General features: G+C 43.3%; 1 protein-coding gene across 14 annotated transcripts in view; it reads left to right on the top strand.

The window, feature by feature from the left end:
- Slc10a7 (solute carrier family 10 member 7) overlaps positions 1–16894 on the top strand; it is a 231452-nt gene that overhangs the window by 26912 nt on the left and 187646 nt on the right. Inside the window, exon 5 of one of the 14 annotated variants that reach the window (XM_042277505.2) lies at positions 8042–12911. The exons of 12 other annotated variants lie outside the window; for them this stretch is intronic. In XM_042277505.2, coding sequence (XP_042133439.1) covers positions 8042–8203 — 162 coding nt within the window. In that variant the 3' untranslated portion in view covers positions 8204–12911. Of the gene's footprint in view, positions 1–1458; positions 6654–8041; positions 12912–16894 lie in introns of those variants that run through there. One more of the 14 variants, XM_076571964.1, reaches the window with a different exon arrangement.

The following is a 16894-nucleotide window of genomic DNA, read 5'->3' as shown; positions in this document are numbered from 1 at the left end:
TTGGTTCTGCGGTCAAACCCAGGCCAGCAGGCCTGGAGGCAAGCACCTTCACCCACTGCGCCATTTCCTCTGCCCAGGGCTCGTCTTCAGGGGAATACTTGACTAACACTTTGCAACATCTAAGTTTTAAATTGTCTTTATGTAAATGCTGCAAACATGGTTAACTTTCTTTTCATAACTGTTATTCATTTATTCCAGTATTTTAAGTGCAATTCCTCAGAACTACAAAATTGTAGTATACTGTTGATATAGTCCAACCATCTTATGGTAAAAGTGATGCATACATGCTTGCATGTCTGTGTGTTTCTGAGCTCACACATGCATTTGTAGCTTGTTTTTAAATAATATGAAAAGCAAAAAGGCTTTCAGAGTTAATGTCATTGCCAAATATAAGAAAATAAATAAAATAAACATATATATATTTTTTATTATAATATAGAAGGTATATATGTATTAATTATATAATTAGATAATATAATTACTGAAAAGCATGTGCATTTATTTAGTTAGATTTCTGTTTCAAATGTAAGGTTCTGTGATAAAAAATTTGACTGCCCCCCTCAAACCTTCCCATCCTCACCCCAGCACAAAGCCTGTCAAAGGCTTTAAATCTATGGGGCTTGCCAAGAGAATCATCATATTCAAATATAAGTTATTTACGACTTACGGTAACTGCCACGAGGATTCCTTTTTCTTTTTCTTTCTTTTTTTTTTGGGGGGGGGGGGTTGAGACAGGGTTTCTCAGTGTAGTTTTGGTGCCTGTCCTGGATCTCACTCTGTAGACCAGGCTGGCCTCGAACTCACAGAAATCACGAGGATTCCTTTTATAGAATAAATTTATTCTTTAAAAGAATGGAAAATTATTGCCTTACGTTTTGAGAGTTACTTGTTTTTTACACTGTTTTTTACAAAGACATTTCTCTCTTATTTATGCTAATGCCTATTCAAAACAGAACAGCAACCAAGGTAACGTTCAGATGACGTGCTACCTGCTTCTGCCTCAGTGGAGAATTCACCAGAAGGCATTCTCTAGAACCGTGGAGAGGGTGGGCCTTAGTTAGCTCCTGGAAGAAGCTGCAGAGCTGTGTAACTACAGTTTTAAGAGTCTGGCATTGAAACAACTAGGAGAGAAACAGAAGTGAGGATGCTGCCCTCGTGTTTCCGAAGGGAAAGGAACCAGCAGGGAAGGAAAGGAAGGGAAAAAAAAGAAAAAAGAAAAAGCAGCAGGAATCCCAGTAGGTAAGGTCAGGGCAAGTTGGGAGGAGCTTAGCCTGGTAATTAGAACACTGCAGTAGGCCCCTCCCCCTGCAGAGTAGCCCCCCGCCCCCAAGATAAATTGTATGCATCGTTGTATGACCACTGACCAGGTGATGAGACTTTTTCTTGCCTCAGTCTATCTTGCCTGTTGGGTTCCACTGTCTGCTGGATGGGCCTCATGTTCTCTTTCTTTTTTTACAGTATAAATCCATTTTGTCTGCGAGTGGTATATAAACTTGTATACACATTTCAAGGCCTAGTCACCACTTCTGTGCCCACCTTCCAGCTTCAGAAATAGAACTTAACAGGTTGAGCCCTGTTAAGCAGCCAGTTCATACAAGACTTTTTTATTTTTACCACAAGTTCAAGGAGGAGAATTTTTGTCACAGAGAAGAGTCACCTTTTTATCGCCGTTTTGAAGATCTGTAACAGAAGCCAGATTAATGAGAAAAAGCAAAGCAAACTTAACCCAAGTTTGAGCTGGCGTGGGAGAGGCTTCAGAAATGCGGACCCAAAGGCTCAGGAGACTGTGTTTTTATGTATCCAGAGCGAGAAGTGGACAGTGATGGAAAGGCCATGATTGACTTGTGGTTATAACCAGGTGTGGTGGGGGCGTACGGAGGTCTGCTGGCCATGTTTGTTTTGGTGTCCCTGTAGGAAGACCTTGTTTGCCTCTTTGTCCCCAGGAGTGTCGAGTAGGATACCCTTCATGAGGACTTAGGGGAAAGAAATGAGGTCAGTGGGTAATCTCTATTTTTATGACCTACTTGCCAAAAGAGGGACGAGATAGGAGGATAGACTCCTTTAATAGGTTTCTCCGCTGATAGGTTTCTCTGCCGACATACTAAGCCAGTTCAAGCCGAATTGGAAAAGTAAAACAAAAGATTTTTTTGAACAAAGCAACTCCCGGGTGGTTTCTGTAGTCCCAGAGATTGGAGCTGGAGAAGCTGCTTGCCTGAACTAAAGCAGGTAGATTATATAGGTTGTAGGCCAGGGGTGATGATGTGTCTGCCACAAGCTGGGTTTGTGCCCAAGGATGGTAGCGGCAACTTCAGGGGAGGAAGCTGCTGTATCCACCAAGAATGAGGAACTGGGCTTTTTGGTGCCTTCCCTTTGTTTGGAGATCCTCAGAGGTGGGTCGGGGGAGGTTGGAGAGATAGGAATGGGGCTTTCTAGATCATGCAGGGGTAGATAGAGGTTCCAAGAACATCCTTGTTTCTCAGTCCCTCTGCCTTCTCAGCTCAGTAAATGCCTGCTGAAGTGGCGTCCTTAGGGGGCTTGTGTTCTGCACTTCCCCTGTCTGCTTCCCGTAGACAGCTTCAGAACCTCAGGCTCGTGTTAGAAACTCACAATATAGAAGAGAGTGAAATCATCTCAGAGGGACCTTTTCTCTTAAATTACTGTTTTCTTACCTTAGTGTAGAAAAGTCCCAGATACATACAAGTGCATGGAGTCCTCCCTAGGAAACTGGATTGTGTTTGCTACTTGGGGGCATTAGGTTGTTGTCTTGCCTAATTTAGGATTAAAATACCATGCTTCTTTTCAAATAGAAATAGAATTGAGGTGTTTAATTATATAGTACTTATAAGGTAGAAGTATTTTAGACTCCTTTGATAATAGACACTTGAATTCCAAATACATTTTAAAACACCATTTTGATTTAGAGTATAGAAGTATGTGTGTGGTTTCACCAATGGGGCTGGTGTCCAGATCTCTTTAAAGGAGATTTAAGAAGGTCCCCTGAGCAAAGATCTTTATTACTGTGGTGAACTCTGTAAGTCACAGGTGAAGGTCATGACTACCTGAGTGTATTTCAAAAAGGTTTTCTGACTGCTTGGAAAGCAAATGAAGCCCTCATTACCAACTTTAAACGTGTAGCTCAGAGCTTTTTGCTAGAGGTGAAAGGTCAAGTTCATCACAGTCCGAATGGAGAGGGAAAGTTCAGTACCTGGCTTATCAGGGAGACATGAAACACTTCAGGGCTATTTTGCATTATCGGTGGGGAGTTGGGTTTGCTAATCCAATGCATGAAGACAGTGTTCATTGAAACATTTATAAAGGCAGTCAGAGCAAATCTGACCCACCCAGGGAGGACTTGGAGGGCCAGGAAACCCATCTGTCAGTCACTGTCTTCAGCCATCACTCATAGCCATCTGTTCCTTGCTTTCTCCTTCGTTCAGTGGGGTGCCCATGCTTTTGTGGGTGCTGGGAAGTTAATGGCATGTGGGAGGAGGAATCGGACGGTTGCAAAGGCCAAGAGCATTGCGCCTCCTTACCAGCCAGCAGCAAATAGCACTCAGCCTCTTGCACTCATCCCAGCGGGGCGTACATTTCCCTTAGAGGAAACGGCAGCAGCAGCCCTAGGCCAGGAGGGATCTGTCTCTGCTCCTCCTCCTTCTCACCTCTGACTTCAGTGCACCTTCTGCCTTGGGTGATTCACAAAGAACTGACTGGCTCCAATTTAAGCTGTTTTGAATGTGGTTGAAATATACTTTCTCAAGGTTTTTGTCTACCCCAAACTCTTCTCCCTTAACTCTGATGCCTTCCAGTCTATTTCCCATTCTCCAGAAGGGGCAATAGAGTTCTCTTTATGGCTTTTGGTCCCAGGTCCGGTGGTCTAGAATAGTTCTGTCCCCCATGGCCTAAGTCTTTGACGCCATGACCCCCCTTCATCTTACCTCTGTTTCCCGACGTTGTCCTCTGAATTGGTTCTTTTGTGTTGTTGCTTCATTTCTTCATGTTTGGTTCATTTCCCTCCCCAAGGGGAGTGGATTCCAGAGACCTGATCTTGAAAAACTTCAGCCCCCAGAGTCCTGCTTCTGAGTCCTCCTGTCTAAGGTGCAAGCATGTGACGTGCACCTTTGTATAGAGCTCTGACTGGGGTTGTTCTGCTCTTGATGAAGAGGCAACAAGGCCAGCATAAGCTGTTGTGATGTGGCTATTACCACCCGTGCTCATTCCAGCTGTGATTGTGCGGGCAGCTCCTGTCCTGGGGTCATGCTCTGCATTCCTGCTTGCTTATCTACTGGTTCCAGCAAACCTTGGATGGACCTCTCCCACCCTTGCTTTATTCTTTCAAGGAACAATGGTAATTGCATACGTATTTCACAGATGATTTACACGGCCCTGACTGGTTTGCACACAGGAATGCTTGCAAAGTGTGAGGGTGTAGTTAATCAAGAACCAGCATCGACGGCCTTGTTACTGACAAGAGTCACTTGGTTTTCTGAGTCACTCTCTCTCCTCCCTCCTTCTCCAGACCAGATCTTGCTCTGTCGCCTTGACTGGCCTGGAACTCATTCTGTAGTCCAGCTGGTGTTAAACTCAGGCCCCCGCTGCCTCAGCACCACACCCAGCTCTATTGCTTTTGAAATGACTTCATTCTTCTAAATTTACTCATCTAGTTGCTTTACTCACTAAAATATATATTGGGTACCTGCAACAGCTTTCTGTGTAGAGTGCCTTTATAAGACCTTCAGTTTAATAAGCAATATAAAATGGATAAATAGTAAATTACTAGGATAATATGACTAGTGTTTTAAATACATTTGTAGGATGGTAGATGTTTCAATACACTTAATAAATTGGATAACTCCACTTTATTGGCATGCTAGGTTCTTCTCAATATTATTATTATTATTATTATTATTATTATTATTATTATTATTATTATTTGGTAACCTGGAATATTTATGTCAGTTATCCAAGATAACATCTTCAAGGAAGAAAAAGGCATGGGAACTCAAATTACTACCTGGGAGATTATTTTTAGAATTTGGAGCCAAAAGGATTGAATAGACACACGGGTGTTTTCTCAACATCTAGAAAGCTGTCCCAGCACCATTCCGTAAACAAGTCAAAGCCTGCAGATGTGGTCTTCCCTTCCAGCATGAAACATTTGTTGCTAATCTAATTCCCTTCTAGTATCATAGTATGTACATGAATCATGGCCAACAAAGTAGCTTTGAGAATTTATTGTGACTAGGGACCCTTTTAAACTCCAGGATTCAGCAGGGTGTGGTGGCACCTGCCTTTAATCCCAGCACTCCAGAGACTGAGGCAGGTGGATCTCTTGAGTTCATGGCCAGTCTGGTTGGTCTACAGACTTCCAGGACAGTCAGGGCTACATAGAGAAACCCTGTCTCAAAAAACTGAAACAGAACAAAATAAAACAAATCTATAAACTCTAGACTTTTTTTCTAAGGTGGGAACTTGGATCCATTACTGGTTTTGAGGAAATGCTAGTCTAAATAAAAATCACTTCAAAGTATTCTCTTAACCAGTCTTAGATGACTAATGTTCATACTTTTTGTCTTATAATCATTTCCTTTATTTCCAGATTCTGCATGCACCTTTTAAAAAGTTCTCTTATTCCTGTGTTTACATAAAGTTATGAAGTTGTGTTTACATATAGTTATGATGTTACTTTTGAAAATAGACGTTTTTTCAGTATTTTACTGAATCATGGGATTATGGAAATATCAAGAAATGAAGTTCAGAAGTCAGCTCTTTTCTTGGCCCCATCCCTCTGTGGCCTTGGTCATTAGTTGTAGATATTTATACTTCAGTTCATTATCTATATGAATTTATAGGCTTCCTGAACAGCAATTTAATTGTAGATGTGTCTTTCACATGAAGGGGGTTGGCATGTGGCTGTTTATTCTACCCCCAGAAACTGTGGAGTCAGCCTTGAGCTTTGCTGGAGTCTTTTAAACTGACTAGCTTTCTGAAGATACCAAGTTGTGGTTTTTAAGTATCTAATGAGAACACCCTGTGATAAGGATGTAGTGAGATGTTCAAGATTACTCATGGTCAAGAACACTTGGATCCAAACTAATGGTCTTCTTTAATATATTGAGAGGGCTTACTAAGCTATGCTTCATCAGGTGCCGAAATATTAAATTTGTGTACTATATTTGGAATTGGGTGATTCTCATTTTTACTAAATCCCACGTGTAGAAGCTGGATATTCCCAGATCCAGCCACTCTGTGTAGTTCACTTCCTCTTTCCGTTAGTCTCCTTTCCTTCCCCTTGTCTCCTTTCTCTCCTCCCTTGCCTGTTGGGAACGATGAAGGTCATTTATACTCACTAAATTCATTTTCGTGAAGCCCAGCTTGGAGAACACTGGACTGCAGGGAAGCTGCCATCCTAACTGCCTGCGAGTCAGCTGCATTGATCCTCTGCACGGACTTCTGCCATGGGCCCATGCTGGGGATTCTTCGCTTCCTGTCGTTTACAGGCATTTCCTGTGCTGTTGGCCACTTGGAGAGCATTGTCCTTTTGAATTTGTATTCAGCCTCCATAGCCTGCCTGCCCCTCCAACAGCAACTCCTCATTCCCTCATTTCTAGATGTCGAGGCCCCGCCCATCAGTCAAGGCTAGTTCCTCTGAGTCATGACCAGAGGAGTCAGAATCAGAGAAATCATGACCAGAGAAGTCAGAATCAGTCTTGCTCACTTTCTCCATAGAGTCTGTTGTACTCACCCTCAGTCAGACTTTGTGTGTGTGTTTATTTAGAGGTCAGGATGAGAGTTTTCTTTGCAGAGACTACTTTTCTTTGCAATTTTTAAAGCAACGTAAGATTATGCATAATAAAAGCAGTGAAGTGAAGTTTGAGGAAATTAGCTAATGACTGTTTCCTCCTGTCCTTGTCATGGCCTCGCACATCTCTTCAGACAACGAGGACGCCACTGACATCTAAGTGAGTTCCCAAACTGTGGTGTGTTCTCCATCTCTCATAAGGATCTTTTCATGTGTCTGTAAAACAAGGAAGGGTAGATCAGACAGGGTAGAACTGAAAAATGTCTTGGTTTGCATGTGTTTCCTCGTTTGTGCAAGTCCATTTAGAGAGCCCGTTGTGGGAATTATTCAGTGTGTGATCAGAAGTGTCTCTCATTTCCTGATCTTTCGAAGTTCGTTCTCTCTAGTACATGTTCTCAAACAGGCAGATCATGACAGATTAGTTCTGAAAAACAGTTGGAGAAATTATATGAGATAAAGCATATTTATTTGTTTATAGCTACCAGTCATTGCTTAAGTTAGTCATGGGTTAGCTTGTGAAAAATGTTTCTCAACATGGGTGACACTCCTTGTCATTTGAGTTTTCGGTAATTTCTTTATCAACACTGCTCATCACAAATACTCATTGTGGGACTGGTAAGGTCATTCAGCAGGTAAAGGCTCTTGCTGCCAAGTGTGACAACCTGTGAATCCCTGGAACCCACATGGTGGGATTAGAAAACTGACCCTGCAGGTTATCTCCTGAATGCCATGTGTACACTGTGACATGCTTGTGTCCACACATATATGCACACATCCATGTAAAATAAATAAATGTCATAAAATTGAAAAGCTTACATACACAGTATCTTTGTATAAGGGTGTTGCTGGCATGTACTTATTCTTTTTCTGAACTTTTGTCTGTAGCTTGTTAGCGCAGAGTGGACCTAGCACGGTGTGCATCCTGCATGCACAGTAAGAGATGAGCACAGAGTGGCCTAGCACGGTGTGCATCCTGCATGCACAGTAAGAGATGAGCACAGAGTGGCCTAGCACGGTGTGCATCCTGCATGCACAGTAAGAGATGAGCACAGAGTGGCCTAGCACAGTGTGCAATCCTGCATGCACAGTAAAAGATGAGCGCAGTTGTAGCAGCACTTGTACTCACAGGCGCGCTAGTGCTTGCTGGGGCCAGTGCTTGTGCTCTGTGGCTGGCAGTATGAATGCCCGAATGCTGCAGAACAATCTTTCAGATCGGCAGCACTGTGTTTGTCCGTTTTACAGATGAGAAAATGGAACGAGAAGGAAGAGAAGACCCTGGCTCAGGGCTGTGGCGTACAAGGATGGAGGAGCTGGCATGTGAACTCTGGCTCGCTCTTGGCTTCAGTGCCCACGGCTCTTCTCCTTGCTGCCTTGTCTGTCACTGCTGTAGGTTGGCAGTGCTGAACAGAGCTCAGCCATGGCCTAGTGCCCGCCACCGTGGTGGGAAAGCAAAGGTCTCCTCGGGAGCAGATGAAAAAGCCCTTGACTTGGTGAAAAGGATCTGTAAGAAGCTGTTGAATGGGTGTTCTCTTTGGCTGGCAGCCTTCTTCCCTTAGGAAGCACTGCCCATCTCTGTTCCGAGGCCCTCGGGTCTTCCCTGTTCCAGACATCTTTAGTTGGCAGAGCACACTGTGAAGGCCTGTGTGTCTCACGGAAGTTTTCAGTTGATAGCAGGGATGGCGTTTCTCATCCACAGTTGTAGCTGCTCTACTCAGTGTGTGGAGGAGGCACAGTGACTGTGCCTTCAAATACATGAACGTTTGTTCAAATAGATGAGCACTTAGGGGGCTTCGAAAAAAATCTAGCCCTAAAGCTATCTCAGTTTGGCTATTGCGTGTTAGTTACTTTTCACTGCTGTGATAAAACTGTGACCAAGGCAGCGTATACAGGAGTTGATTTTGGCTTATGATACCAAGCAGGCATGGCAGTGGGAGCAGAAGTTGAGAGCTTACATCTTAAAGTGCAGACACCAAGCAGAGAGCAAGCAGGAAGTGGGGAGAGACTGTAAATGCTCAGAGCCCGCCCCAGTGATGTACTTCTCCAGCAAGGCGTTACCTCCCAAAGGAGCGTCAAGCCCCACCTCCCCCAACAGCATGGCCAGCTAGGGACCAAGTGTTCAAACGCGGGAGCTCAAACTGCCACTCTTGCCAGTTACACTTTGCCTGTGTCAAACCTGTACCGAAGAATCCGGATACATACTTGGAATGTTTTTTTCAGTTTCTTTTACGTGTTCTACTTTGTCTCCACACGGGCAGCCATAAAGGGCAGCCCTTCTGGCAGAATCCCCTTAAGTGCTAGTCTCGTGCCTGCAAGGAAATGGCATTTCGAGTGGAAGAAAGCGAGAGATCCCTGTAGCTGACACGGCCTAGAGAAAATAAATGCATGACTTCTCTGGTGTTAGTTGTGCATTTTCAAAGCCACCAAGAGATGGAAAACATGCACAACAACTTTAGCTGAATGGACCCTCCCTTTCTTCTTCCCTGTGGAACTTTGGATGAAGTTAAACTATCTACTTAAATGAGTATCTTTTGTGAGAAAAATGATTTGGACATTAGATAACATTAGCAGTTACTTATCCCCATAAACAAACAAACAAACAAACAAACAATAGACCAAGTGTCTCAGTTAGGATCCTCTTAGGGTTACGATTGCTGATGAAACACCATGACTGAAAGGCTTTATTTCAGGGTCCGTATTTTGCGTCACAGCACAGTGAGGACAGGGAGGACAGTGAGGACAGTGAGGACAGCCACAGGTGGAGACCACTGTGCTGGAGGGAGAGGTGGAGGGAAAGACAGACTGGGTCTGCGGAGCTCTGCTCCCTGCAGGAGGAGAGGCTGAAAACAAGGCCAGCGGTCTACACCTCAGACACAGGACCACTGTCCTGGATTTGTTTTGGTTTCAGAGATCCAAGCTCTCAGGAAGCCAGTCCTACCCAAATATTTCCTACCTCATCAACTGTTAGAGATGGTATCTGAAACTCTACTAAGACTACACGTGCTTTTTTCCGGTTGTTTAAAGAAAGGGAAATTTAACTGCAGTGTCAGAAACTCTGCTACTGTGTGCTTACATTCCTCCCAAGTCCATAAGGTTATAGGAAATACGTCATATCTCTCTCTGAGTCTATAGTACTTAATGCAATCTTGTCAAATGATTAATTTAACATTGTGAACACGCGTTGCAAATTACAAAACGTTGTAAGTTATTGCCATCACTATTAGAAGACTGGCTTATAAAGTAATAGTGATTGGAGAGTATTGGATGGAGTTAATTGGCAATAAATTAATCATTGCTCTCTAGAAAGCCTATCTAAATGATTTGCACTTTCTGATTGAATATTGCATTGTCTTATTGACTGGTACGTTATTACTTTGATGGTAGGAATTCAGTGTACTGTTTTTCCCGTTGGTTTAGAAAATCATGGCTTATGAGGAGAAGCTAAGGAAAACTTCCCTATTTCCTCTCTTTGATTAAGTTTGTTCACATGATTCTTTTCACTTCATTAGCCTGAGAGAGAATTACATTGATTTACCTGATTTTTTTTTTTTTTTTCCGAGACAGGGTTTCTCTGTGTAGCTTTGGAGCCTTTCCTGGAACTCACTCTATAGCCCAGGCTAGCCTCGAACTCACAGAGATCTGCCTGCCTCTGCCTCCTGAGTGCTGGGATTAAAGGTATGCGCCACCACCACCTGGCTGGTTTACCTGATTTTTTAAAATATGTGTATTCATTACATTTTTTTATTTGGTTTTATGTGTGTAAGTGTATGCTTGAGTATGTGTATGTATGCCACTTGCATGCAGGAGGTGCCCATAGTGGGGGTCAGAATAGAAGAGGGAGTTGGAATTCTTGGAACTGGCTCCCTGGTAGATGTGGGTTCCTTGACGTGGGTGCTGGGAACCAGCTCCTGCTCTCTCTAAAGCAGCAAGTGCTTTTTACCACAGATCCATCTCTCCAGCACCAGGTCCTTCACTTTTTATCTTTGTATTTAAAAATGTACTTTTAAGCCAGGATATGGTGGCTTCCAGTTGGAATTCTAGTACTTTGGGAGGCTGAGGCAGGATGATCACTATGAATGCCAGGTCATTTGGGGCTACAGGGTGAACCTGTCTCAAAAGAAAAGTACCTCTCCCCTGCATATGTTTCCAATTTTCTTCTTGCTCTCCCTCTCCACCCTGGCCTTTCTTCAGTGGAGGTCAGAGGTCAGTTTTCAAGAGTCAGTTCTCTCTTTGTGCTGTGGATTTTGGGGATAGAATTCAGATCCTCAGGCTTATGTATATTTTTGTCTTCCTGGCCCTCTAGCCTTTCCTTTTGCCCACCACCTGAGCTAGATATTCTTTAGCAGGGTTTTGCATGGTTCTTGGTACCTTTGTTATTACCATCATTCTTATTGTCATTATGGTCGTTTCCTCTGGGCATAACCATTTTCAGACCAAAGTGGTCTTCCTCTTAAATCTCCAAGTCCTCATCCTAGACTCGTAATGACCTCTGATACAATGCCTTCTTCAAGATGCTGCCGTGGTCTGGTGGCCTGCTGGAGCTGCGGTACTTTCTGAAGGCTATTTAGGAGCGACTGCACAGCTGGTATTTATTCTTAGGGTCCACCGGGACTTCCCACAGCATTCTGCCATCCAGCACCAAGGTTTCAGGAAGCCTTCTTCAGGCTGTCCTGTCCTGCTTTGCTGTAAACACAGGGTCTACTCCAAAGCTTGCTGCTGTTGTCTTGTCCCGTTAGGACTCTCAGGACTTCCTGTTAGGTGAGCACCGTTTTTTGAAGGAATGCTTCTGAAGTTCACTCACGACAAATCACCACAGCTTCATTTTATGCTGCAGGGAGATGGATGGTCAGCTGGAGGGAACTGGGGCTGTGTTTGTAACTCACACATTAAGGGGCTGCGAAGATGGCTCTGTGGTTAAAGTCCTGGCCGTGCAAGCATGAGGGCAGGAGGTCAGATCCCCGGAATCCGTGTAAGTGCTGAGCAGGTTTGGGGCCCCCTGCAATCCCAGCACTGGCAAGGTGGAAACAGAATTCCCTGAACCAGTCTGGCCAGCCAGACTAGACATATCAGTGAGCTGTGAGTTCAGTCAGTGGTAAGGTGGAAATGGTGAAGAAGACCGGAGACTCTTGACTTCAACCCTGGGCTTCCACAGGCATGTGTACACGTGAACATGTGTACACACACGTGCATACCTCCGACCACTAAGAGAAAATCTTCAGCCGTAGTCAAATGAAATCTTAAATCCCTGGGTGATCTGGGTGATCTGGGTGATCTGGGGGATAGAACTGACAGGAAACTGACTCAGTTATACTAATTTTCACTCATTTCATTTTTCCTCTATATATTTTTCCCCAGTGGATTAAGAAATGGGAGTGGGGTGGTAGAGTCTTGGGGTATTTGGACCATGTTTATGCTTATTTGTGTTCAGATACATAACTCCTTCTAAACAAATGGAGAGCATTAACTTACTCAAGGACCTCCTGAATACTCAGTTCCTACCCAAAGAAATAAAAGCAGTTTCCTCTGTGGTAAGGAAGTCAATCCTTGTGTTGGCCTTTTAAATGCAATGTTGTGTCAGGTTCTAACTTTAGCTGTCCACAGTGGTACACATCTGTAATCTAAGCCCTTGGAGATGGAAACAGGAGGGTCAAGGCCAGACTGAGCTGCACGAAATCCTGTCTCAGAACAAACCAATGATGTTTATTTCCTCATTCTTATCCATCAGCTCACTCTTTCTTTTGAACTACGCTGGTCTGATACCAGTGGTACATTTTGTTTTCCGTGATTTTTAGAAGTTACTTATCTACAACAGGAGGTTGTATTTCACTGAATATCCTATTAATATTTTGATATAATGGGTGTTAGAGTAGGCAGCACTATGATAAAATAGGGTTTTGGAGTTCACAGTAAAAGGTAGTGCAAGGTTGAAGTTGCTCTATGTTACTTTATATCAGAATCATTAAGAAGAAGTGACGGAGGCAGAGGCAGGCGGATCTCTGAGTTCGAGGCCAGCCTGGGCTACAGAGCGAGTTCTAGAAAAGCCAGGGCTATGCAGAAAAACTCTGTCTCGAAAAATTAAATACATAAATAAAAATAAATTTAAAAAAATAAAAAAGATAGTGACAGCATAAAATGGGGATTTCTTTTTATAGTTGGATATTTTAACAGCCTGGTGAGTTTTCCATCACCGTATAAGAACAGTATGATATCATATTGAGTGTTCATGTAATCTCTGATAGTGCCTAAATTTGAAATCATATATTAGAAATAGATGAAATGTGGTTTTAGGATAAAGTATCAGAATTCTTATCAAACATCTGTCCTACTTGATTTATATTCCATTTGTGGAGCAAATGGTAAAAGATATTTTTCTTCCTCCTACTGTATAGATTTTAGGGCTCAAATAATAATCCCTAAATAGGTATTATGATATCCATGGTAATTTGTTGCCTTGGGGAGAATATTGATGATACCATGACTACAAAAATAGCCTTTTCATCCTTGACTTTGAATGTTTAGCCTGCGTATCACTTCTCACTCTTTGATTTCCTCAGAGGCATCTCACAGAAGCCCAGAAAACCTTCCCAGGAGGTCGGTGGTAAAGGTTCTTTAGAAAAAAGAAAAATCCCAGCTAAGAAGAGGAATAGACCAGGGAGCTGGCTTCACGGGAGGCATGTGGCTCTGTTTGCCATCTCAGATTTTGCCCCACAATTTTGGTGTAAGCCTTCAGCTGACAATTAAACATCTTTGTTTTATCAGTCATCACCGACCCTAACAGATGGGCGAAGAATTAATCTGATTTCTATTTTCCCTGCAACTTTCTCCTATACATTACAATAGCCTATGATTAACATTCAGTGGATTTGCAAAAATGATTGATGGGCCTCAACAGCTACTCTATACATTCCTTTAAAATCGTGCCAGGCTGAAACTGGAGTACTGAGGTGCTCCCAAAGACCCTTAGAAATGTGAAGACGGTTTGGATATTCTCCTCTCCTCAGAAAGGAATCTGCTAATACTGTAATGTTTTTCTCTGCCAGGACCCTCCTTGCCTGGTGTCATTTTTGAGCTCTCTCGGGAAGAGATTAGTCTGAAACAACAAAGTAGCCAGATGTCTGGTTCTAAGAGAGTCCCAGAGGCCAGGCTACAGTAGGCAACAGAAACCACACGGGGCTGGAGATCAAAGATACCTGCGCATTACTTATGGGCACATAGTGTGTGTTGTTCCCATTATTAACAGTCGGGGAAAATTTGTTTTCCTAATTAACCCTTTTGTTGGAATAACCTTAAATTTTAGTGAGTTTATTTCTGTTTGGACCAATTTTCTTTTATGTAGCTAGTTGGGAGAAGTTTGCCATCCATAGAACTTGAAATGCGAAGAGCTTGTGCTTGATTTGAATCTCTGAGCTGTTATTCTTAGTCCTGACAGACAGGCCATCGACTAAAGAAAGAAGGGGACATCACAGTTGTGAGTTTACATGTAAACTGGTGGTGAGGGGCTACCTTGCGCGCGCTCTTGCGTGTGTGTGTGTGTGTGTGTGTGTGTGTGTGTGTGTGTGTGTGTGTGTGTGTGTGCGCGCGCGCGCGCGTGTGTGCATCCCTCCTTGTAAAGCACTGCCATTTGAACTTTGAACTGTTTTGGAGTGGGCTTTGAGAGCACAGCTTCTGGGTTTCAAATGAATTCAGAATAAATCTCAAGAACAAAACAAAACCAAACAACCCAGAATAAATCTCAGTGGTGGGTCTCTGTCCCTTCCTTGTTGATCGTAGACTTCTCTTCATTTTGGAATTACTAATGATCACTTGTTAAGTAATCTTGTCATCCTTTATCTGCTTGCTTCATATGTGAAATTTTACATTCTTTAGTCACATACAAGTTTGGGAGATAGGAATACATTTACTATTTCAGGTTATTCTTATCCTGGAACCTTTAAAGGTTTTTAAGCTGAATTTATTCCAAGGAATAGTTAAAAATCCCGTTCGGGCTTCGGCATCTTGGGCTCTTGGTGAGGGTATCGGCAGAGTATCGGCAGAGTATGGCAGGCAGGCCTTCCTGTTTTCTCTGCCCAACATTGTACTGGAGCAACAGCAGTGGAGAAAGGCGTCCTTCCTGCTCTCCTTGGATGCTGTTGTAGACCGCTGTGATCAGACACGATTAGCCAGCCTTAGAGCTTTAAAATGCTGCAACTCATTTTTTAAGACCTTGGCACGAATGCTGTAAAAACGTCCTTACATATAATTGGAGATATGTGTTAGCCATGTAGTGCAGTTTGTAGTCTTCCTGTTGTGGTCAAGGATTCTCTTAACTCCTTGAGGACAATGAAGCCCCTAGCAGCAGTTGATAGGCGCTAATTGATTTATCTCTCTCCGGAGTTAAATATCCAAGCAAGAGTAAAGTGGCTTCCTGCTTGAAAAGCTAAGGAGGCCATGGGTTCTGGTTTGGTTTGGTCTTCCTCTTCAGAATGGGATTGATGTTTGTCAATGTGGTCTCTTCTCACACTGACACCTTTGGTTCTGTTCTGGCTTGCCTGGTACCCTTTGCTAGCACTGACCCCATGCCCTGATCTGTCTTCCTGGTTTAAGTGCAGGCCGAGTCACTTCTGGCCACTGTGCCATAAATGCTTTGAGTCGCAGTGAGTGGATTAGTTTAAGAACGGGCTATTTAGAGAAACAAAACTCTTCCCAGAACAGTGTTGTTAACCTCTTGGACTTGATTACAGCCAGATTTGTTCTGAGATTGAATTATGTTTCAGGTCTGAGATCTAGGAGTGGACAGACATCTACTCTCTGCTGTGGATAGGCAGCCTTTATGTTTCCTCAGTCAGAGAACTCCTTATGGTCTTCCTCTCATGCTTATGTTGCACGCACATGGAGTCGGTCCCCTACTGCTTCCTCCCCTCCCCCTCCCCTTAAACGGGTTTTTTCTGTGTAAACTACCCAGAGGTCCCTCTTCTTTGGTCTTCCAGATGTTGCTGCTATAGCGCTGTCTCCTTCCCTCTTAGTAACAAGTCTCATTTATCTCGGCTTGTTTCATTGACACTGGTGTCCCCTCCCACCTCCTAACCTGTGGACATCATTGCTCCCATCATTCCTTTGTGTGACATCTTGTCCACAAAACTGTGGACAGAGAAGTGTGTAATTATGCTTTGCAATAGATGGTACTGCATTTTGGAGATGAAGATTGTCTTGTCCGTGGTGTGCGTTGTGTGTTGTATGGAGCTTGCTGTTTGGGCTAGACCGGCTGGCCATTGAACTCTTGGAATCTGCCTGTGTCTGCCTCTCATCCATTTTGTTTACAAGCATGCACTATCATGCCTAGCTTTTTTTTTTTAATTTAAAAATTTATTCATTTATTATCATGTATACAGTGTTCTGCCTGCATGTGTGCCTGCAGGCCAGAAGAGGGCACCAGCTCTTATTACAGATGGTCGTGAGCCAGCATGCCTGAGCCAGCATGCGGTTGCTGGGGATTGAACTCAGGACCTCTGGAAGAGCAGCCAGTGCTCTTACCCTCTGAGTTGTCTCTCCAGCCCCGGCCTAGCTTTTTGTACGGGTGCTGGGGATTTGATCTCGGGTCCTCGTGCTTGCAAAGCCAGTGCTCCGACCCCCAGCCATCTCCGCATGTTTTTATTTGCTTGTTCTACCTTGTTCTTTATACAATGCCCACTTCTTTACCAACTCAGACTAACTCCCTCTCCCTCTCCCTCTCCCTCTCTCCCCCTCTCTCTCCCCCCCTCCCCTTTTGCTCTTGTGTTTCTTTATACCATTTGTATGGAAGAGTTTTGATTAGAAATAGGAACTAAATTTCAATAGAAGGCAGTTAAGATCTTTTTGAAGCTTTGTTAACTCAGTGCATAATGACTTAGTACTTGACTGGGTTTTGAAGTAGAAATCCATAAACTTTGATGATAGAATTGCATGCTAAGTGAGGATGTTTGCAGTATAAATCAAGTTCATTTTGTTAGAATGTAATGATTTAATTTGCATTTTAATTTCTCTTTCTGTGGAAAGATTGGGGTTGAGCACACAACCTTATGATTTTTATTTTTAGTCTATAATGGTCTGGAAGTTTTAATTTTTTAGCAATTTATTAAGTTT

This window comes from Peromyscus maniculatus, chromosome 5 (genome assembly GCF_049852395.1).
Source record: "Peromyscus maniculatus bairdii isolate BWxNUB_F1_BW_parent chromosome 5, HU_Pman_BW_mat_3.1, whole genome shotgun sequence".
Classification (NCBI taxonomy): domain Eukaryota; kingdom Metazoa; phylum Chordata; class Mammalia; order Rodentia; family Cricetidae; genus Peromyscus; species Peromyscus maniculatus.
The sequence above is the reverse complement of the archived record's forward strand: the minus strand, read 5'-3'. Positions and strand labels throughout refer to the sequence as shown.